Source organism: Apus apus, chromosome 25 (genome assembly GCF_020740795.1).
Source record: "Apus apus isolate bApuApu2 chromosome 25, bApuApu2.pri.cur, whole genome shotgun sequence".
NCBI lineage: Eukaryota > Metazoa > Chordata > Aves > Apodiformes > Apodidae > Apus > Apus apus.
This window is the reverse complement of record NC_067306.1, coordinates 2344292-2364977: the sequence shown is the minus strand read 5'-3', so window position 1 is coordinate 2364977 and position 20686 is coordinate 2344292. Positions and strand designations below refer to the sequence as shown.

Genomic DNA, 20686 nt, shown 5'->3' with positions numbered 1-20686 from the left:
CTGCCCTGCCAGGATCCCCCCAGCTCTGCCCTGCCCTGCCAGGACCCCCCAGCTCTGCCCTGCCAGGACCCCCAGCTCTGCCCTGCCAGGACCCCCCAGGTCTGCCTCTTCCCTGCCAGGATCCCCCCAGCTCTGCCCTGCCAGGACCCCCCAGCTCTGCCCTGCCAGGACCATCCAGCTCTGCCTCTTCCCTGCCAGGACCCCCCACCTCTGCCTCTGCCCTGCCAGGACCCCCCACCTCTGCCTCTGCCCTGCCAGGACCCCCCAGCTCTGCCCTGCCAGGACCTCTCAGCTCTGCCCTGCCAGGACCATCCCAGCTCTGCCCTGCCAGGACCCCCCAGCTCTGCCCCACCTGCCCGTGACCACAAACCGGGGGTTTCAGTTCCCGGGGCTCGGCAGCTGCAGGTGTGAGGGGCAGGAGGTGTAACCAGCCCAGCGCAGCTCACAGCTCCAACCTGCCACCAGCCCCCCCCCGAGAGGGTCCCCCACACCCGGGGTCACCCCCACGGGGTCACAGGCTTGTCCCCAGGAGCCAGCCTGGCTGCAGACGAAGGATCTTCCCTCTCCAGCTCCCCCAGAGCCTCCCTCGAGTTCTTCAGAGCCACGTTTCTCCAAGAAGTCCCAGAAAAGGGTTTTTTTCCAGGAGCCTGGTTCCCCTCAGCCCCTTCCCCGGGCAGTGACCACAGCTGGAGGAGCAGAGCTGTCCCTGCCCCCGGGGGGGGGGGGTCACACACACCCCCTTAACCCCCTGCAGAGGCTTTAAGAGCAGCTGCATTAATTAACTGAACCCCCAAAACAGATAAACCAGCTCCCCCTCCTCAGAGGCCCAGATCTCACCACCAGCTCCAAGGCAGCTTAGATTTTAGAACTTCTCCTCCCTAGTGACCTCCAGCCTCTGCCACAGCTCAAACATGTCACTGCTGGGGGGGGGGGGGAGAAAGAAAAGAGAGAAACAGAACTCGGCTCTGGTCCTGGGTGTTTTGAGGAGGCACCTGAATAGCTTGGAAGCAGCTCTTCTTTGTGAGAGAAAATCCAGCCCTTCCCTCGGCCCCTTTTGTTGTGCAAAGCACAGGAAGGAGGTTCAGGTGCAAAAAACCAAAAGGTGCCAGAGCATCCCCAGCAGCAGCAGGTGGTGAAAAACACTTTGGCAGCTCATCTGGAAGGGAAGTTGTGGCTGCCCCATCCCTGGCAGTGTTGAAGGGCAGGTTGGATGGGCCTTGGAGCAGCCTGGGCTGGTGGGAGGTGTCCCTGCCCATGCAGGGGGTTGGATCTAGATGATCTTGAAGGTCCCTTCCAACTCAAACCATCCCATAATTCTATGATTTGCGTGACCAGGGCAATGCTTGCTGGTTTTTTTCCCAAGGATTTGAGCTGTTGAAGGACAACCTCTTCTATTATCCCAACTTCACCCTCTTTTCCTCCTCTCCCACCACCCATTTTGTGACCCCTTCTCTTCAGTGTCCCTCGGGTTGGGACCTTCAACCCACACACCAGCTCCTCCCAAGTCCTTCCCCATCTCCAGAACACAAGGAAAATAAAAATCAGGAAAATAAAATAAAGCCACCAGTTTTATTTAGAGAAATCTTTTCTTTAATTGTCAGTCTGGAACGCTGTGGTGGAAGCAGACTCAGCCCAGAGAGGACAGAAGGGTGGAAGCTGCAGCCAGGCCCAGGAGATGTCACATAGCAAAGAGGATGAGGAATGCCACCATCAAACAGAAGAGCCCCATGGCCTCGGAGAGGGCAAAGCCCAGGATGGCATAGGAGAAGAGCTGCTGCTTGAGGGATGGATTCCTGCATGTGGGACACGGGGGGGGGGAACCAGAGAGAGAAGGAAGGGGGTGGGAAAGGGATCCACAGTGAGAAAAACAACCCAAGCTGAGTCAGATCACAGCAAACCAGGAGAACGTCACATAAACCTTGGATTTCCAGGGCCTGGAGGGGCTTCAGGGAAGCTGGGGAGGGGGTTTCACCAGAGGGGGTGGTGAGAGGAGATTGGGGAATGGACTGAAACTGGAGGAGGGGGGATTTAGGTTGAACATAAGGAGGAAATTCTTCCCTGTGAGGGTGGTGAGAGCCTGGCCCAGGTTGCCCAGGGAAGCTGTGGCTGCCCCATCCCTGGCAGTGTTGAAGGGCAGGTTGGATGGGGCTTGGAGCAGCCTGGGCTGGTGGGAGGTGTCCCTGCCCATGCAGGGGGTTGGGACTGGATCATCTTTAAGGTCCCTTCCAACCCAAACCATCCCATGATTCTATAAGACAGAGTGGAGCTGGACATTCCCAAGAAAGCTCCACTCCAGGCAGTGCTGGGGAGGAGCTGGGGACAACTCCAGGTGACAGCACAGCTCACTCACCTGGCATAGCCAATGATCAAGCTGCCAAACACTGTCCCAATCCCTGCTCCAGACCCTGCCACCCCCACGGTGGCAGCCCCAGCCCCGATGAACTTGGCAGCCGTGTCGATGTCCCGGGACACGGAGCTGGTCTGGAAAGCACGGCGGGACAGCTCGGGGGGGGACACTGCAGCAGGCTGGGGGACACAGGAGGAACAACAAGGTCCTGGTGAGGGGACAGCAAAGGGCTACAGAGATGATGTGGGGGGAACTGGGAGATGTGTGATGAGGAAAGGCTGAGGGACTGGGGGGCTTTGCAGGTTGGGGAAGAGAGGGGGGGTCTTATCAATCCTCCGTGGGTGGGGGTCAGGATGGGGCCAGGATTCCTTCAGGATGGGGCCAGTGATAGGACAAGAGGTCACGGGCACAAAGTGGGACTCAGGAAGTTCCAACTAAACAAACTTCTTTGCCTGTGAGGGTGGCAGAGCCCAGAGAACAGGCTGCCCAGGGAGGTGGTGGAGGCTCCATGTCTGGAGACTTCCCAAACCCACCCGGATCCTGTGGGATCTGTTCTAGGGGATCCTGCTCTAGATGATCTCCAGAGGGCCCTTCCAACCCCAAACATTCTGTGATATTTTTAATCATCAATAGAAGTGTTTAATCAAATGTGATCACAATTTATGCTCTAATTGAGGCAGAGCAAGGTCAGCCAAGCTTGCCAAGCCCTGACGGATCTGGGCGAGGAGCTGTCTCTCCACACTAGCCATCCTCTTGCCACTTCCTCCTCCATCTCAGGAGGAACCACCCCATGTCCTGCAGAAATCCAGGAGCCCGTTTCAGAATCCACCACCTGAGAGTCTCACCTGTAGAGTCTGAAGCTCAGGTCTGCTGAAAACTGAGACTGAGACTGGCCTGGCCAGGGCCCGGGAGCAGCAGCGGAGCTGGGGGGAAACACAGCATGAATTCCTGGAGCTGGATGCACCCACACCAATCCTCAGGGAAGAGGAGTTGTTTTATGAAAAAACAGTCTCAGGAATCTTTTTTCAACCCCTCCCCAAGAATGGAAGCAAGACTCAAAAGCAGAGACACATGGAGGATACTTCTATTCCAGCCAGCTGGACTCAGCCCACGAGCAGCAGCCCCACAGAGCCCCCCAGGCAGCACAGGAGGACTCGGGGCTTCCAACCAGCTCAGTCCCTGCTCCAATTCCAGGCATTTTCTTCCCAATTCATGCCATGAAAGAAGAGGGGTGACTGAGGATCCCTGGGACAACCAGGCAGCTGAGCTGCAGAGAAGCCCTGGGGGCTGCAGCTCCTTGCACATCTCCCAAGATGGTGGGGATCACCCTCCGGTCACCAGAGGTGACCTTGTTTTCCCTCCGTGCTAAACCCACAGCCCAACAAACCCCACGGGATCCCCCCCTCAGCTGAGGGTGTCCCGGCCACTCTTTTAACCCAAGCACCCCCAAGACTGGCTCCACAACCCTCCACCCCCACTATTATTCCACTCCTCTGGAAGGCAACCGAAGAACACAGCTGCCTTACCAGAGCTGGGGAGCTGAGGAGAGCCACGGGAGCCTGCATTGTGCTTCACCTCCTGCCAACAAAATAAAAACAGCGGGGAAATCACTGAGGAACTGCAAAGCCCAACACTTCCCCCCCACCACCACCACCACCCACCATCCCGGGGCTCACACCACCCCCTGCGGCCGGTCTCCCGGAGGCTTTTCCTCCCTGCCCCACGCTGAGCTCCATCCCCCCCTCCCCGTTCGGGGCCCTTTCCTCCCCCGTTCCTCCCCGTTCGGGGCTCTTTCCTCCCCGTTCACCCCCCTTTGGGGCCCTTTCCTCCCCCGTTCACCCCCCTTTGGGTCCCTTTCCTCCCCGTTCACCCCCCTTTGGGGCCCTTTCCTCCCCGTTCGGGGCCCTTTCCTCCCCGTTCCGGGCCCTTTCCTCCCCCGTTCCTCCCCCTTTGGGGCCCTTTCCTCCCCGTTCCTCCCCGTTCGGGTCCCTTTCCTCCCCGTTCACCCCCCTTTGGGTCCCTTCCCTCCCTCCCCTCACTCTTTACATCCCAAAAACAACGACTCGCGGGACTCAAACGAGCTTCTCCAACTCCCGGCAAACCCATGGGGCGCAAAACCCGCCGTTTCAACCTCCCGGCGAAGGGCACGACCCGGGACCGGCGGCCGCGCAGGCCCGAGGTCGCCCCCTCCTCCCCCTCCCCCCCCCCTCCCGCGGTTGCCGGGTGGTCGCGGGGCGGCGGGGAGGGGCCCGGGGCTGGGCCCGGGGCCGGGCCCACCTGCTCGGGCTCCGCTCGGGGCTGAAGCGGCGGCGGCGTCTGGGAGAGCAACGCGGCGCCCCCGCCCCGCTCACCTTGCCGTGTCCCCCCCGCGTCCTCCGCGCCGATTGGCTGCCGCGCGGCACCCCCGCCGCAACATCCGCTCCTCCCATTGGCGGAAAAGCCCCCGAGGACCCTCCCGCCAACATCCGGGAGAGCGGGGAGGGAGGGGCGGTGTCGCCGCGCCGCTTCTGATTGGTTGGGCGGTATCACGGCGCTCGCTGATTGGTTGGAGGTCTGGAGGTCTTCCAGGAGGACCATCGGGGCTACCATAGAGTGGGGACGGGCCTGGCCGCCCTCTGCTCCTCCTTTAGATTTTGATCTAAAATATCGTTTAAACTCTTTCTTGTGGTTTCCTGACGCGCCCGGTTCAGCCTCGGGGACGCTGTACGTGTGGCTGCAGCCGAGGTTTGGCGGCCCCGGGGGCCCGGGCCGGGGGTTGGGGGGGGGAGTCTCCGGTGCAAGGCCCGGACCTGCCCCCCGGGACCGGGACCGGGACCGGGACCGGCTGCCTCGGGCCCCGGGAAGCGCCCTCGGGCTGAGCCCGGGGCCGGTGGGGCCTCCTCAGGGGCGGGTGTCCCGCCCAGTGGGGTGTCCCGGAGGAGGAGAGTGACCTGGGGGGTCGGAGGAGGAGGAGAGGGACCTGCTCCCCACGGTCGGTACCGGGACTTGAGGCTCGTGTTTTCCCCAACCCCTTCAGCTCTTCTGCACCCGGATGGTCCAGGACAACCGGGCTGCGCGGCCCCTCCCCGCCCCGCCACCCGAGCGAAGGACAAACCCGCAGCGAACTCCCAGTCCCGGCAGCCGCCCCGGGAGGGGGCAGGTCCCGGGGGGGGGGGGCTGCACGGAGCGGGGGCTCCGCCTTTTCCTGCTCCTCCCGCTCCTCCCGGCCCCGCAGGTTTCCAGCCGCGCCTCTGGGTGAGTGGGGCGCAGAGAACGGGGTCCGGTACATCCCTCCCGGGGGGGTGATATCCGTGTCCCCCTCCCCGCCCCCCCCGGGGGTCGTACGGGAGGTTCGGGTAAGGCGGGGTGTGGGGGGGGGGGGTGGGGGCGGCCCCGCTGCCCAGCGGAGGAGCCGCTTTCACTTTCGTTTCGCCGTGTCGGGGCTGCCGCCGGGGTTGGGGGGGAACCCCCCCGGGGCCGCTCCCCGCACCCCGATCTAACGGGAAGCGGAGCCGGGCCCCTTCCCGCCGCGGCTCGGAGCGTGTCCCCGTGTCCCGCCGCCTCAGCCGGGAAGGGGAATCCCGGGGTGTTTCTTTCCCCCGCATCTTCGGGGCGCTGCAGGTTCATCCATGTGGGAAACGGGAACGAGGAAAGAAAAGGGGAAAGTTCCCGGAGGGAGGCGAGGCCGGGGGCACCGGGGGGTAATGACACCTCGTTAATTAGGACCCCCCGTTGATTACTGACCTTCCCCCCCCCCCCCGGGGTGGCCGTTCCTGCCCCCTCGGACCCGCCTCTCCCTGCGCTGCTGCCCCACGAGCTGTTGGGGAACGGAAATCCCAGCGGGAATAAAATATCCTCCCTTCTCTGCTTCCCACCGTGTTTGCCGGGAAGGGAACTGCCCCCCCCCCGGCACACTCTGCACGGGGCGTTTTCCTTCAACATCACAAGGATTTTCCCCCAAACCAGTGGATATTTTGTTTGCAGCAGAACTCGATGTTTTGCTCCCTCCAGACACTGACTCTTTGTTCTCTTTGCGAGTTACTTTGAAGCCTTTTGGCAGCAGGAGCTGCTGGCCTGCTCTGGAGCAAGGGTTTGGGTGCTGCACTGAGGTTTATTTTCCTGAGAAGGCTGAGAATTAGTGATGCAGAGCATGAGGGATTCCTTCTGGCTCTGGTGCTCAAGCAGAATTTCACAAGTAAATGGAACAAAGAGGCCTGGAGCAGCTCTGGAGCCAGGCTGGGAGAGTTGGGGTGTTCAGCCTGGAGAGGAGAAGGCTCCAGGGAGACCTTAGAGCACCTTCCAGGGCCTGAAGGGGCTCCAGGAAAGCTGGGGAGGGGCTTGGGACAAGGGCAGGGAGGGATGGGATGAAGAGGAATGGATGAAAACTGGAAGAGGGAGATTGAGGTTGGACATGAGGAGGAAATTCTTCCCTGTGAGGGTGGTGAGAGCCTGGCCCAGGTTGCCCAGGGAAGCTGTGGCTGCCCCATCCCTGGCAGTGTTGAAGGGCAGGTTGGATGGAGCTTAGAGCAACCTGGGCTGGTGGGAGGTGTCCCTGCCCATGCAGGGAGGTTGGATCTAGATGATCTTGAAGGTCTCTCCAAGCATTCCATGATTCTATGACCTGAAATGCTCCAGCAGGGTGGTTGTTCAGGATGAACTTTCCCTCTGTTCTGAGCTCAGTCCTTGCTCACTGCTGCTGTCCCTGGGATCAGCTGAGAAGCTCCTGCTTTGCATTCCTGGGATGGAATTGCCCAGGATTGGCAGCAGGGTTTTCTAGGCACTGCTCTGCCCCTTGACAGATGGCCAGGGCTGCAGCCTGTGAGGCAGAGCAGCAAAGAGGGTGATTGAAGGTCCTGTCTCCAGCCCTGTCTCAACTCCTGGCAGCTTGGGGACACTTTTGATGGATGCCCCCAGCACAGATTGATGTGGGCAGTGTGTGATTTGCAGCCTCCCAGCTCACCGAGGGCTTTCTGTGGGGATACCACATGGAGGAGCTTTCCTTTGTTGACCCTGCTGTCAGGCAATATATTCCACTCCACCCTGAGAATCATCTTGCAGTTCCAGCCCAGAGGTCACGAGGAGCCAGGCTAGAAGAGCCTCGTGACACAGGCTGGGGACACAGAGCCACGACCAGCTGCCTCACCAGGAGCTCCTCTGTTTGGGCTCTGCCATGGGAGCAGAACTTAGCAAGGTACCTCTTCCCTGGGAGCCAGGAAGTTGGAGATGAAAGATGCTGGGTTTGGAGGCCGAGTCGTTGCCTTGGATTGGGATGTGGAAAGGGAGGAAGGAGGCTGAGTTGGCTCAGCAGCACCATGGGGGGGCTTGTGTGTCCTCACCATTGTGGGGGGGCTTGTGTCTCCCCACCAGGAGGGGGGTCTTGTGTCTTCCCACAGGCAGCCTGTGAATGGGGGGTGTCTTTGTGCTGGGGCTGCACCAGTCCTGGAGCCCCTTACACCAGAGATTGTAATGGTGCTGGGTTTGTCTTCTGCTGCCACTGGAGCATTTCACTGAGGCAGCAGAAGCTGGGTTCTTCTCCAGCAAGGTGCAAGTCTCCAGATTTCAGAAGAGCTGATGCACCCCCACGCTGACTGCACCTGCTGGGGATGTGCCTGGAGTGTCAAACCACAGGAAAGCCAGGATGGGAGGGACAGCCAGTGTTCCAGCCAGGCCCTTCAAGTGTGGGATCCCACCAGCAGGCACGTGTGCTCCTGCTGCTGGAGGGCACTGACCTGTAGGACAGTCAGGTCTGGTTCCTGGGGTCTCTCCCACACAGGAGGGAGGCAGCCTGGGAGCACCAGGCACTGAGGAAGCAGTGATCAGGAGTGAAGACTCCATCTGCAAGGTGCTGTGGGTGTCAGGAGCAGCCTGGCCACAGCAGCAGGGACCCCAGGGAGCTCCTCAGCCTTGCTAAAACACCTCAGGGTGTCCATGGGGGGGTTTGGACCTCACAGCTACACGGTTCCCAAGCTGTAGCTCTTCATACCCTTCATGGACACAGCTGTGTTGGCAGCATCTGAGGATGAGCTCATCCCCTCCTTGTTTCTTCTTGCAGACTTCCACGATGGACGAGGCCTCAGACGAGCCTCCCACATCTGCTGTCCTCTTAGACAGCTGCCACTTCTCCCAGGTGGTCTTCAACAACGTGGAGAAGTTTTATGTCCCTGGGGCAGACGTGACCTGTTGTTACACCCTGACACAGAGCATCATCCCTCGGGGGAAGGACTGGGTGGGCATCTTCAGGGTGAGTGGACACAGTGGAACCAGACGTGCCAAGGCCAGGGAAGCAGCAGCAGCAGAAACAAACAGTTCAGGCCTTGGTAGAGCTGGGTTGGGGCATTTTTTTTTGCAGTAATAACTTTGTGTGATGAGTATCTGGTGCCTGAAGGGGCTCCAGGAAGGGTGGGGAGGAACTCTGGGCAAGGGCAGGGAGGGAGAGAACAAGGGGGGATGGATTAAAACTGGAAGAGGGAGATTGAGGTGAGACATGAGGAGGAAATTCTTTGCTGTGAGGGTGGTGAGAGCCTGGTCCAGGTTGCCCAGGGAAGCTGTGGCTGCCCCATCCCTGGCAGTGTTGAAGGGCAGGTTGGATGGGGCTTGGAGCAACCTGGGCTGGTGGGAGGTGTCTCTGCCCATGCAGGGGGTTGGAACTGGATGATCTTGAAGGTCCCTCCAACCCAACCCATTCCATGATTCTCTGATTCTGATCCTTGTTGTGCCCAGGGGCAAAGTGCCAGATCTGTTGTGACCTGAGCAGCTTCAAGGCTGACCAAGCACCCTCATTATCCCCTCGTGCTCAGGCCACAGCTCTTAGAAGCCAAGATATCAATGCAAAAATCCTCCCAGTGATCAGTGTGGAAATACAGTCCTGTTACCAAGGAAGAACCACGGGCTGGGTGATCCCATGGAACCATTTTGCTGTTGCAGGTGGGATGGAAAACAACCCGGGAGTATTACACCTTCCTGTGGGCTCCTCTGCCCAGTGACCCCCACAGTGACACCCCCGTGCAGCAGCAGATCCAGTTCAAGGGTGAGTCTGAAGCTCAGGTGACTCTCCATGGGCACCCACAGGCACCCAGCCCTCAGCTCCCACTTTGCTGGAGTCATTAGCTTAGTTAGCCTCTGATAAGCACTAGCAATGCATTGGAAGTGACAGGACAGCTGCAGGGCTGTGCTTTGGGAGGCTTATTTCAAACCCCATCAGAAATGACAGCATTTTGGTGCTAAGTTCTGCCATCCTGGCTGCTGATGTTTGTGTTCTTGTCACTGGCACAAGGAATTGCAACCCTGGAGCAGGATGTCTGAGGGAGGAGAGGCTGTTTAGTCTGGAGAAGAGAAGACTGAGAGGGGATTTTGTTGATGTTCCCAAGTATCTGCAGGGTGGGTGGCAGGAAGGAGAGGCCAGAATCTGTGAGAGGACAAGGGGCAACAGACACCAACTGGAACATGGGAACTTCCACCTCAGCATGAGGAAAAAGTTCTTTAAGGGTGACAGAGCCCTGGGACAGGCTGCCCAGAGAGGTGGTGGAGTCTCCTTTTCTGGAGACTTCCAAGACCCATCTGGACATGTTCCTGTGTGACCTGCCCCAGGGGATCCTGCTCTGGCAGGGGTTGGACTCCATCATCTCCGGAGGTCCCTTCCAACCCCCACCTTCCTGTGATTCCATGTCTGAGTTGCCTGAGGGTCTCACTTGCTGTTAAGAGGTGGATCATGAGGAGCTGCCTGCCATGGTTGGTTGTGTTTGTCTGCAGCTTATTACCTGCCCAAGGATGATGAGTATTACCAGTTCTGCTACGTGGACCAGGATGGGGTGGTCCGGGGAGCCAGTGTGCCTTTCCAGTTCAGAGCAGAGACTGAGGATGACATCCTGGTGGTTACCACACAGGTACCTCCCCCTGCCTTCTCCTTCCCCTGTTTTCTTGGCCTGTGCTCACTGCTCACATGGAGTGATCCATTAAATCAGATGCCAAGTGTGAACTCAGCAGACTAGGATTCTATTCTTGGCTTTGCTCCTGACCTGTCACACATTTGGGCAGCCTCTTTTTCTCTGCCTGCCATTCATCACTTTAATTGTGAGCTCTTTGTAGCAGGGAGCAACTCAATACATGGTGTTTCAGGGCATTTTGACTATTTTTAAATTAAAATGTAATTTTTATGGACACAGCCTGCCATGAAGACAGGCTGGGAGAGTTGGGGTGTTCAGCCTGGAGAAGAGAAGGCTCCAGGGAGACCTTAGAGCACCTTCCAGTGCCTGAAGGGGCTCCAGGAAAGCTGGGGAGGGGCTTGGGACAAGGGCAGGGAGGGATGGGATGAGTTATGACCAAAAGAACTTTGTTGCTTGCCAGGGAGAAGTGGAAGAGATTGAGCTACAAAACAAAAATCTACGTCAAGAAAACGAGGAGCTGAAAGCAAGTTGTGCCAGTCTCCAGAGCCAGAACATCCACCTGCAGGAGGAGGTCACCAAGGCACAGGTAAACAACAACAAAAAGTAGTATATTTAAGTCAGAAGCTTTAACTGAGAAAGATTAAAAGGGACTGAGCCAGGTCTTGTTCCACTGTGTGATTCCAGGAGGAAATCAAAGAGAGTTCTCCCCATATCACCTGTTTAATCCGTTACCAAATCACACCCCAGCTCCACTGTGATAAGAATAATCATGATGAACAAGAGACATTTTCAGACACAGATGTTAGGAAAGAGATGGGGAGTGTTCAAAAAGGTTTTGTAGGCTGTGCTGAAATCACATTTTTATTCTCTTTTCCTCCTCCTTTTGAGGGCAGACACTGGAACAGGTTGTCCAGGGAGGTTCTGGAAGCCCCATCCCTGGCAGTGTTGAAGGGCAGGTTGGATGGGGCTTGGTGCAGCCTGGGCTGGTGGGAGGTGTCCCTGCCCATGCAGGGGGTGGGACTGGATGGTCTTTGAGGTGCCTTCCAACACAAACCAGTCCATGATTCAGTTTTGCACAGGACTAAATATAAATGAAATGGGGTCTGAGGGAGTAGTCAGGATGCAGAGATTTCCCTCCTTCAGATGGGATGCTTGGAAATGTTGCATTTGAGGGATTTTGCAGTTCCAGTGCAGAGCAAGACTATTGCTTGGGTCCCATTCATCTCCTATCGACCTCATTCTGCTTTTCAGGAGCTGCAGAAGAGTCTGGAGTCCCTAAGGAGCAACACAGAGAAACTGGAGCTGGAGGTGAATTCCCTGAAAAAGGAAAATAAACATCTGAAGGAGCTGGATGGCTGCAGAGAGGCAGAACTGCAGCAGTAAGTGTATTTCCAGCCTGGTTCAACTCAGGATTTCCTGTAAGCACCTTGCCTTTATGGATTAGATTTCCATCCCTGAAAGTGTGGTGTGTTTTGGTTTGCTCTGAATAGACTCAAAGAGCAAATTCAGACCGTGAGCTCTGACAAGGAACGTCTGGAGAGCAGCCTGAAGGCAGCCCTGGAGCAGATGGACCAGCTGCAGGTAGCACAGACACAGCTGCCCTCTCTTGCTTCCCTCTGACAGAGCACTGAGCAAATAGCTGGGGTGTGAGTTTCTCTTTTGATTACCTAGGAAAATGTCAGCCTTTGATAGGGTTTGACACCCAAGAAATCTGTGTTCTGGAAGGGAGGGTAGAAGGGGATGTGCTAAGAGAAACTGTAAGGATTTTATTCCCTAAAAACTTCCCCTTTGCATGCTCAGTCAGTTGACCAAAATCAGACTGTTGTTTCCCTCCTGCTAGAGGCAGAAAACATTTCTGTTTTGAAAAACATTCTGAAATTATGTTCAGTACTTGGGTGCAAAACAAGACTTGGAGCTAGAAGGTCTGTGAAGGGAGAGGGTTGACTGAAAATAGCTCTGTTGTTAGGTCTGGGACATGGGAGACCCAGAGGATGGGTTAATCACCCAGCTGTGGAGTCTCTGGTTTTCTCTTGGTTCTTCCCAGTGTCATGTTGAACCTTAGAAAGCTCCTCTGAGAAACTCTTGAGTGAATATGGTGTGAATATTCCTGAATCTGAGTGAATATTGTGAATATTAACACATCAGCTCCTGTATGTATCCCCACGGAGCTGCTCTCAGTTTGTACCAAGGTTTTAAAGGAAAAATATTTGCAGGAAAAAATGTGAAGCAGCTTTGCTTTCTGCAGCAAAAGGGGCTCCTCACTCAGAGCTGGTTGTTGCCACTCTCTGGCCACCCTTCTTTCTGCCCAGTCTCAGGTGTCTAGTTATGAGAAGGAGGTGGAGAACCTGGCTCGTGTGGACCGTGAGAAGACGGAGCAGCTGGAAGGTTTAAAGGAGGAGAATCAGCAGTTACGGGTGGTTGGAGCTCAGCAGGTAGAGTCTTCCTGGATGGAACCAGGGGGGAGAGGCTGAGGCATCCTTGGCAGTGAGCAGGTACAAACAGTGCTCAGTCTTCTGATAGAGAATCATGGAATGGGTTGGGTTGGAAGAAACCTTCAAGATCATCCAGCTCCAAGCCCCCTGCATGGGCAGGGACACCTCCCACCAGCCCAGGTTGCTCCAAGCCCCATCCAACCTGCCCTTCAACACTGCCAGGGATGGGGCAGCCACAGCTTCCCTGGGCAACCTGGGCCAGGCTCTCACCACCCTCACACTCCAGAATTTCCTCCTCATGTCTCACCTCAATCTTCCCTCTCCCAATTTTCATCCATCCCCCCTTGCCCTCTCACTCCCTGCCCTTGTCCAAAGTCCCTCCCCAGCTTTCCTATATGACAATCTTATGATGATCATGAGGAAGCCATGGCAGAAAGAGCAGCATTTCCTTCTGCTGCTGAAACCATCACTGGTGTGACCGAGGCCATCACATCACCTTCAGCCTGTTGTCCTGAGTGACCTTCTAAAGGTGCTTCTCTCCTCTCTGTGCTACTCAGGAAGCTTGTGGAGGTTTCTACTGTGGCATCGAAAATGAGATGCCTAAAATAGATGATGTGATTGCCTCTGCTGTGATGCCAAATGTTCAGGATTCTTAGAGAGATGCTTTGAGGATGACTGCAGCACCCCCAGGTGCTCTCTCTATCTTGTCTCATTGACTGATTTAATTCAAGAGTCAGCTACAAGTTTCATTCCTAAGGATGTGCTGCCTGTCGAGCATCACTGCAGATCCCACAGCACCAGGAAACCTGGCAGACATGGATCACTCTCACTTGTCAGGGTAGATTTTTCACCTGTCTGAGCTCCTTTTCTTCAGCCTCCCTCTTTCTTTGTCCTGTCACATGTCCCCTTCAGAGGCCACATGTCCTCTCACGTGTGGTAATGAAAATGAGTGTGAGTGGTGACAGGGACATACCCTGGGTGACAAGCTAGGACATGGTGAGACTGCCACTGAGAGTGAAGGGTTGGTTGTTGGTAATAAATGCAGCAGGAGGCAGTGGGTATGTGACAGCTCCAGTGCTTGGACCTGTCACTGGTTTATTTCCCAGGACTTCCCAAATATCACTCTTCCTTCATAGCAACAAACCCGTGACCTACTGAAAGAACTGGAGGAGCAGAAGCGTTTGTGTCAGGTTCTGCAGGCACAAAAGAAGGCAGCTGATGAGGAAAATCAGGTGAGAAGCTGGCACAACTGCCCTGCCTTTCTCCTGCACTCACCATGGCACCAGTCTCTCAGTCCAGTGTCCAGTTCCATTAACCCTTCTCCCAGACGTGTCACTGATGGTGCCTGCAGGTGGACTGGGTGTCTGCAGGCACCTACAGGTGACTCTGGGTGTTCACTCACAGAAGGTTGTTGCTGCTAAATCTGTGCAACCCATGAGGAAGGGTCCAAAAATTTGCACTTTTCCCCCCACACCCCCCCAAATAGACTGGGGTACCCATAATGGCACGAGGATTTCCAAAAAGTCCTAATGTTGGCTTAATTCTGACCACACTGACATGAAGGGACTTGTTCCAATGGACACAGCCTTTTGGTTCAGCCTGAGCAGTGACTGCTCAGTTTTGTTCCTCACTCTGCATGACTTCAGGACAATCTTCTGCCTTTTGAAGTATGTTATTCTGCTGTGATCATCTTGTCTGCCTTTCTCAACAGGCCCCAAAACAAGATCTTTGCCCTTCCTTCCCTCACTTGCACATTTGCTCAAGCAGGACTAACCCTGAGCTATCTAAAAGAAGCTCAGAGCAACTTTGGTTCTGATACAAGAGGATCTTCTGTTAGTGCCAAGGATGACTTTTCTCTGCAATGTTCTCCTGAGCTTTTGGAAATCCATTCTGCCTTTCTGTCCCTTTGCAGAACCTGCGGGAAGAGAATGATGTGCTCCTGAGGCATCTCTCACAGCCCACAGAGGCTTCTCCCTTCTCTGTTGCTTCACAAGCTCAAGCTCCAATCCCAGCTCCAGGAGCAGGAGACCTCCTGTTTGGAAATCCATATGGTGGTGAGATTACTTGGCATTCTGTCTGGGACCACAAACACATGGCAGTTGGAGTCTGAGGGAATTATCCCAACTGGAATGCTGTAGAAAAGACATTATTAGCAGCACCTCTGGGCAGCTCTGCATGTGTGCAGATGACTTGGCAGCTGCAAAATGTTGCCAGGTGTAAGAGCTGAGTGAAGGGATCAGCTGTCTGTGCATTTTCTGCCAAGAGAGACAACCATTAGCTGGTTTATTCAGCTGGGAGACAGCTAGTTCTGTGCCTTCTGTCCAGTTGCCACAGTCCCAGGTATAGAGGTTTAGCTCCAGAGCCACAGGCTCACGTTTCAAGAATCACTTGTTATCAGCATATTCAATTCTTCATCAATTTCTTGTGGTTAAATTGACTTCTTCTTTTTCCAGCTGCAGGAGCAAACCTGGGGGCAGGAGCTGCAGAAGTGGTGAGTAACGTGGACACAACTGGAGAGGAACAGGGCATTTATGGACATCTTAGTGGTTTGAAAGAAAAAGCTCCAAGTTCTGCTCTGTAACCAATTGTCTGCATGAGGGTTTAGTCCTGGGAAAACAGCACAGAATGAAATGGAGCCACGTGAGTTAAATGTGTTAAGGAAGAGGAAGAAAACTCTTGACCTTACTCTTTAAGGACCAGCTCTTGGCAGCATCTGATGTCAGAATGAGCAGCATGCAGCTGCTAAATGCCTTATTTCATCTTGGAGACATGGGCTGTGCTGTGGAGGATGGAAAGTTAAAGTACCTCTCAGGAGCTCTTGACTTTCAAGTGCTATTTACAGAAGCCTGGAGGCATTTGGAAGCTTGAGAGTGTTCCAAGTCAGACAGATTTGTCCACAAGTGATCATACCTGGCTGCTAAACTTTTTCTTCTCTTTCAGTCTGATTTTTTTCAACTGACTTCATTTGCTTTGTACTTCAGGCTTCCATAAGGAAGTGCCCCATGTGCAATGAAGTCTTTCCTGAAGAAATTGAAGCAAGTCAGTTTGAGGCCCATGTGCAGAGTCACCTCCTGGAGTGCCCACTCTGCAGCGAGACCTTCGAGGAGGCCAATCAGCAGGTGTTTGATGACCACCTTTTTTGTCATCGCCTGGAATAATCCTGAATTTCTACCTGCTCAGTAGAATAGGTGACAGAGGCTGCAGTAGAGAATAGACCACAAATCACTGAATAGGCTTAAATTCATGCCAGCATCACTCAGGCAAGGCTGAGGATGCCACCGGGACCGTCACCCCGAGCTTTCGTGCACTTGAGCAACACAGAAATCAGGTCAGACATCCACATCCTGCAACTGAATCACCATCACCAAACTGAAGTCCTCTCTCTTGGATTAGATGCTTTTCAAACCAGTTACAAATCCTATAATTAATTCAGGAGAAGGTGGTACCAGTTCTTTAGAACTTGGCCACGTAGCTGGTCACTCAGGATCCGAGGGATGGGATGTGGTGCAGCAGTTTGCTGGACCAGGCTGATCCATCTCCACTAGAATGGTTTGATCCTTTAATGTAGCCCTGTGATTGCTAACCAAAGACCCAGAAACATCCTCTCATCTTTTAGGATCACACACCTCCAGCCCTGCTCAGCCTCTGGAATGCAGAATTAATTCTGAATTGGTTAAAAAGTCTAAAAACACATCAGCTGTTGTAAAAGAAGTGAAAGAAACGTGTTTGTCAAGAGCCTGAGTGTGTCAGAGCAGGCAGCACAGCTCATTCTAGGGTGAGGCTTGTGCACTGTTTCTCCATCCATCTCAGGATGAGGAAAACCTGGAATTCCTGAGACAGGCAAGGCCAGCATGGCCTGGAGCCCACAGGAAAGCAGTAGCTGAGTTGTCTCAGCAGCACAGAGGGTAACTGGTTTCTCAGTCAGAAACTGGTCACCCTCATTTCATGAAAATGAAGGGTTTGGATTATTCCTCTTTCATGTTTCTAAGCCTTCTTGATTTAACAAGAAGAGCCTGTTCTCAACCCAAAACATTGTGATTGAAACCTAAGTGCCTTAGGCTGCTGCAATGCTTCCTGCACAGATCACAGTTGGTATTTTTATTTCTGCTTTGGGGTTTTCAGTTTAGGATTAACCAGTTCTTTTCTGTGCAAGCACCAGTGGGTAAAGTTTTCTTCTCCAGCTGCATCAGGCTGTGTTTCCTGCTGCATATCTGAAGCAATAGTAAATCCTAAGAAGTTTACACAGAGTTTTAAGAATTTTAACAAAGACTTTAAAATGTTGGAGTGGTTCAGTGCCACACACAACAACTTTTTATCAGTCTAGATTTAAATAGAGTATTTCTGCCTCGGGTTGTACTGTCTTGCTAAGCATTATTTAAAAAAAACTATAACAGAAAATAACCACGAAGAAAGATAAAGGCTATATGAAAAAAAATATTTGAAAAAGATGTCTCTGTCTGTTCATTCTTAAAGAAATAAATTCATGGAATGATTTGGGTTGGAAGGGACCTTAAAGATCATCTAGATCCAGCCCCCTGCATGGGCAGGGACACCTCCCACCAGCCCAGGCTGCTCCAAGCCCCATCCAACCTGCCCTTCAACACTGCCAGGGATGGGGCAGCCACAGCTTCCCTGGGCAACCTGGGCCAGGCTCTCACCACCCTCACAGTCTGGAGGAGCTGGTGGGGTTTAAGGGAGCCGTTTGCAGGCTTTCAGTTCCCTGCTGAAGTTTCTAACAAAGTACTTAATTAAGCACCTCCCTGAATAACTTTGAGCCACGACCTGGTATCCCTAAGGGTAGTGAGACTGTTTGTTTAACAGGAAGCACCTATTGAACTGCCTGATCCTCCCTGGCTCCTCCCAGCACGGAATATGTCCCAAAGGCCAAAGGATGATGTGGGATAAGAAGAATGAACCAGAGCAGTAAAAGGAGCTGGGTAGGATCTGTTTGTTTACAGCCCCTCCCAGCAGTGCTGATCTCAAAACCTGAGCCTGGCTGAATTTGGATACACCCAGTATCTATACTTCATCTTTCCCAAGGCCTGGAGGAAAAGCTGAAAAGCTCCTCACTCTGGGCAAGAAAATATTTTGGAAAAACCTCAGTTCTGCACACGTTTTGACACTCTTGATTACTGCAGTACCCCTCAACATTCCTGGCCCAGCTTTCTCCCAATGTTGACAATCAAACATTCCATCAAAACAAGGCTCATTTTTAACTGGCCACTTGTTTCCTCAGGAAAAGCCCCATTGTTTTGCAAGAAAACTCTTCCCCCCTCCCTCAACCTTTTCCTGTTTGTCCTCATTCTAAATCACATTTGTCTTCCTACTGCTTTTCTGTCTGATCTTGACAGCAGCAGAGCAAACATGGAGACAAAAGGAATTTCTATGCAACCCCTGGAAGTTCACCCAGATTCCAGTTACCAGGTATTTTTCCTCTCTGCACTGTTGCTGGTACTGGCTTTAGGAGACTGCAACCTAACCCCAAACCTGGTCACCTGGGGTTGGAGTTATGTCACAATGATACCAGTGTCCTTGATAATGCCAAGTGTGGGTGCCCCTGAATTCCCTCTCCATCCCTTTTCCATCTCATTTTCCACTTGCCTGTTACTATCATTTCTACAAATTGTAGAATCCCAGACTGGTTTGGGTTGGAAGGGACCTTAAAGATCATCCAGATCCAACCCCCTGCATGGGCAGGGACACCTCCCACCAGCCCAGGTTGCTCCAAGCCCCATCCAACCTGCCCTTCAACACTGCCAGGGATGGGGCAGCCACAGCTTCCCTGGGCAACCTGGGCCAGGCTCTCACCACCCTCACAGCAAAGAATTTCCTCCTCATGTCTCACCTCAATCTCCCTCTTCCAGTTTTAGTTAATTCCCCCTTGCCCTCTCCCTCCTGCCCTTGTCCCAAGCCCCTCCCCAGCTTTCCTGGAGCCCCTTCAGGCACTGGAAGCTGCTCTAAGGTCTCCCTGGAGCCTTCTCTTCTCCAGGCTGAACACCCCAACTCTCCCAGCCTGGCTCCAGAGCAGAGCTGCTCCAGCCCTCCCAGCATCTCCGTGGCCTCCTCTGGACCCTCTCCAACATGTCGCTGTCTCCCCGGTGCTGAGGGCTGCAGGGCTGCACTCAGGTGCAGTCTCACCTCTCTCTACCACTTTAGCTGCAGCCTCGGAGCCCGTTCCGAGGCGCTGGGACTCGGGCGGCGCGGTGACCGGCAGGGGGGGTCAGACCGCCCCAACCTCCCCGCGATCCTGCCTTTCCCAAGCGTTTTCAGGTATGTCCTTTGGGGGTTTTTTTATAACAGGGGCACAGATTCAGGCCACACACTTCGGCCCGATGCAGGTCAGACTTTCCCCATGGCGGGCAACCAGGGACCAATTTACCCCTCAGCACAAATTGCATCATCTAATTTTTTTCTGACCGAGTTTTCATTTCCCTCGTAATTTACAGGGTTATTGATGTCACTGCTGCATTTTAGCCTTTGGAATGAGAAGAGGTTGCAATCCTATCTCCGTTTTATGGTTTAATACAGAAGTAGCTCAAATGGCTGATAATTAGATACACTTTGGATGGGATCCAATTTTACACCCAGATCATCCAGATCCAACCCCCTGCATGGGCAGGGACACCTCCCAATGGACCAGGTTGCTCCAAGCCCCATCCAACCTGCCCTTCAACACTGCCAAGGAGGAGAAATGTTCCCACATTTCTATTTTACACAAAATTACCATTGTCTTTTTTTGCTTAAAACCAGCTCCAGAGGCTCCTTCCAGCCAGTCTATGCTCTAAATCACCTGGATGGGTGGAGCTTGAAATTATGGAAGGGCAAGTCCATGGGAATTGCAGGAGGTGCCTGGAAGGTTGGTAAGGAAAAGGACAGAGAAAATAGGAAGAGGGGAAGGAAGGACTTGCTTTTCATGACTTAAAATCATGTTCCAAGGCAGAGCAGCATTTCCTGTTCCCTCATCCAGACAAACCCACCCAGCCTCTTCTCCCTCTTCCTGGTCCTTTTGCTTCTCCCTCATTTTTGTCAGACACGTTGCCTTCCTCTTCCCAGGAGCTGGTTCTTCCCTTGGGCTTTCTCTCCCATTCACACAGACACATTTTGAACATATTTCTCCCCATCCATTTTCCAATTAGCAGGGAAGTTCCTGTCTGTGTAAGATGCAAACTACAGGGTAACTTCTCTCAGCTCCAAGGACACGGTCCTAACTGTGATCACAGAGGGCATCAAAAACCAACGGATGCCAGTTTGTTTCACAGGGAAGATCATCATTTTTCCTGGGAAAAGGTATTTTTGGTGTAGAAAAAAGAGACTGGCCACAAAGGGAGGGAGGTACAGATTCCAGATTCCCAAACTGTTTCAGCTCTGGAAGTCAGTGTCTGAAAGGATGCTGAAATAATGGACTGGGACTCAGCTTCTCTCAGGAAGTGATTCCCAATTGGACAGCCACGGTCCCCTTGAACAGCCTCCTTCCTCCACTCCTTCTTCTTCCTGGTCATCTCCCCATGTCTTCTTTCTTTTTCTTGCAAGACCTGGACCCTCAGGATCATCTCTCTCCTCCAAAATGACAGTGCTGAGGGCTGGGGTGTGGAAAAGGGGGAGGTGGGAGGCACAGAGCATGGTCCATCTGGCAGTTGCTGCCTCTCCCTGCCTGGGGAGCTGCTGCTGCTGCCGCTTCTCTTCACCTTAATGAGGCTCCCGTGGAGACCAGGGGAAGCTGAGAGGACATAAAAAGATTCCTGACAAAAGGAATGTAAACAGACAAGACTGCAGGTGAACAAAGGAGGAAAAGGGTGTACAAGCAGCAACTGGGTGGTCACACTCGGTACTCCACTTGCTAGTTTAAGACACAACAGAAGAGATGGAGAATTCTTCCCAGCAGCATCATGCACAGCCTGAGTTGAAGTGTTTTGATCACCCAAGTCCTTACTGGAGGGATCAGCCCTGTAGTGAGTGGTGGAGCTTCTGTAGTTGGCAGGTTGATGACAGGAAGGGAGCAGAGAAAGGAATGGGGGAAAAAAATATCCTAACACAACCCTTAGAGT

The 20686-nt window shown here is 54.0% G+C and overlaps 2 protein-coding genes across 5 annotated transcripts; one reads left to right on the top strand and one right to left on the bottom strand.

The window, feature by feature from the left end:
* Window positions 1-1550: 1550 nt before the first annotated feature.
* On the bottom strand, window positions 1551-4763 carry ATP5MC1 (ATP synthase membrane subunit c locus 1). 2 transcript variants are annotated; one of them, XM_051640490.1, is made up of 5 exons: window positions 4699-4763; window positions 3874-3925; window positions 3193-3270; window positions 2351-2526; window positions 1551-1793 (listed from the first exon to the last, which is right to left on the bottom strand). In XM_051640490.1, the coding sequence occupies exons 2-5, from the start codon at window positions 3910-3912 to the stop codon at window positions 1679-1681; spliced, it is 408 nt and encodes a 135-aa protein (XP_051496450.1). In that variant the 5' UTR covers window positions 3913-3925; window positions 4699-4763; the 3' UTR covers window positions 1551-1678. The 2 variants fall into 2 exon arrangements, with proteins under 2 accessions (XP_051496450.1, XP_051496449.1); XM_051640489.1 differs by having other exon boundaries at window positions 4625-4718.
* A 360-nt stretch (window positions 4764-5123) lies between these two features.
* CALCOCO2 (calcium binding and coiled-coil domain 2) lies at window positions 5124-17087 on the top strand. 3 transcript variants are annotated; one of them, XM_051640393.1, is made up of 12 exons: window positions 5124-5581; window positions 8379-8567; window positions 9251-9353; window positions 10076-10209; window positions 10670-10795; window positions 11461-11588; window positions 11700-11790; window positions 12519-12641; window positions 13778-13873; window positions 14554-14695; window positions 15095-15132; window positions 15623-17087. In XM_051640393.1, exons 2-12 carry the CDS (start codon window positions 8388-8390, stop codon window positions 15797-15799), a joined length of 1338 nt encoding a protein of 445 aa, XP_051496353.1. In that variant the 5' UTR covers window positions 5124-5581; window positions 8379-8387; the 3' UTR covers window positions 15800-17087. The 3 variants fall into 3 exon arrangements, with proteins under 3 accessions (XP_051496353.1, XP_051496354.1, XP_051496352.1); XM_051640394.1 differs by lacking the exon at window positions 5124-5581 and adding an exon at window positions 5609-5682; XM_051640392.1 differs by lacking the exon at window positions 5124-5581 and adding an exon at window positions 6895-7517.
* Window positions 17088-20686: the final 3599 nt, after the last annotated feature.

What these genes read in the sequence shown, in the direction of transcription:
- ATP5MC1 (XM_051640490.1), bottom strand. Translation starts at nt 3,912, where the DNA reads ATGCAGGCTCCCGTGGCTCTCCTCAGCTCCCCAGCTCTG. An exon ending in TCCTCAGCTCCCCAGCTCTG is followed by an intron (nt 3,271 to 3,873) that starts GTAAGGCAGCTG and finishes GTTTCCCCCCAG; the next exon opens with CTCCGCTGCTGCTCCCGGGC. An exon ending in TTGATCATTGGCTATGCCAG is followed by an intron (nt 1,794 to 2,350) that starts GTGAGTGAGCTG and finishes TCCCACATGCAG; the next exon opens with GAATCCATCCCTCAAGCAGC.
- CALCOCO2 (XM_051640392.1), top strand. Translation starts at nt 7,497, where the DNA reads ATGGGAGCAGAACTTAGCAAG. An exon ending in GCAGCAGATCCAGTTCAAGG is followed by an intron (nt 9,354 to 10,075) that starts GTGAGTCTGAAG and finishes GTTTGTCTGCAG; the next exon opens with CTTATTACCTGCCCAAGGAT. An exon ending in AGCAGATGGACCAGCTGCAG is followed by an intron (nt 11,791 to 12,518) that starts GTAGCACAGACA and finishes CTTTCTGCCCAG; the next exon opens with TCTCAGGTGTCTAGTTATGA.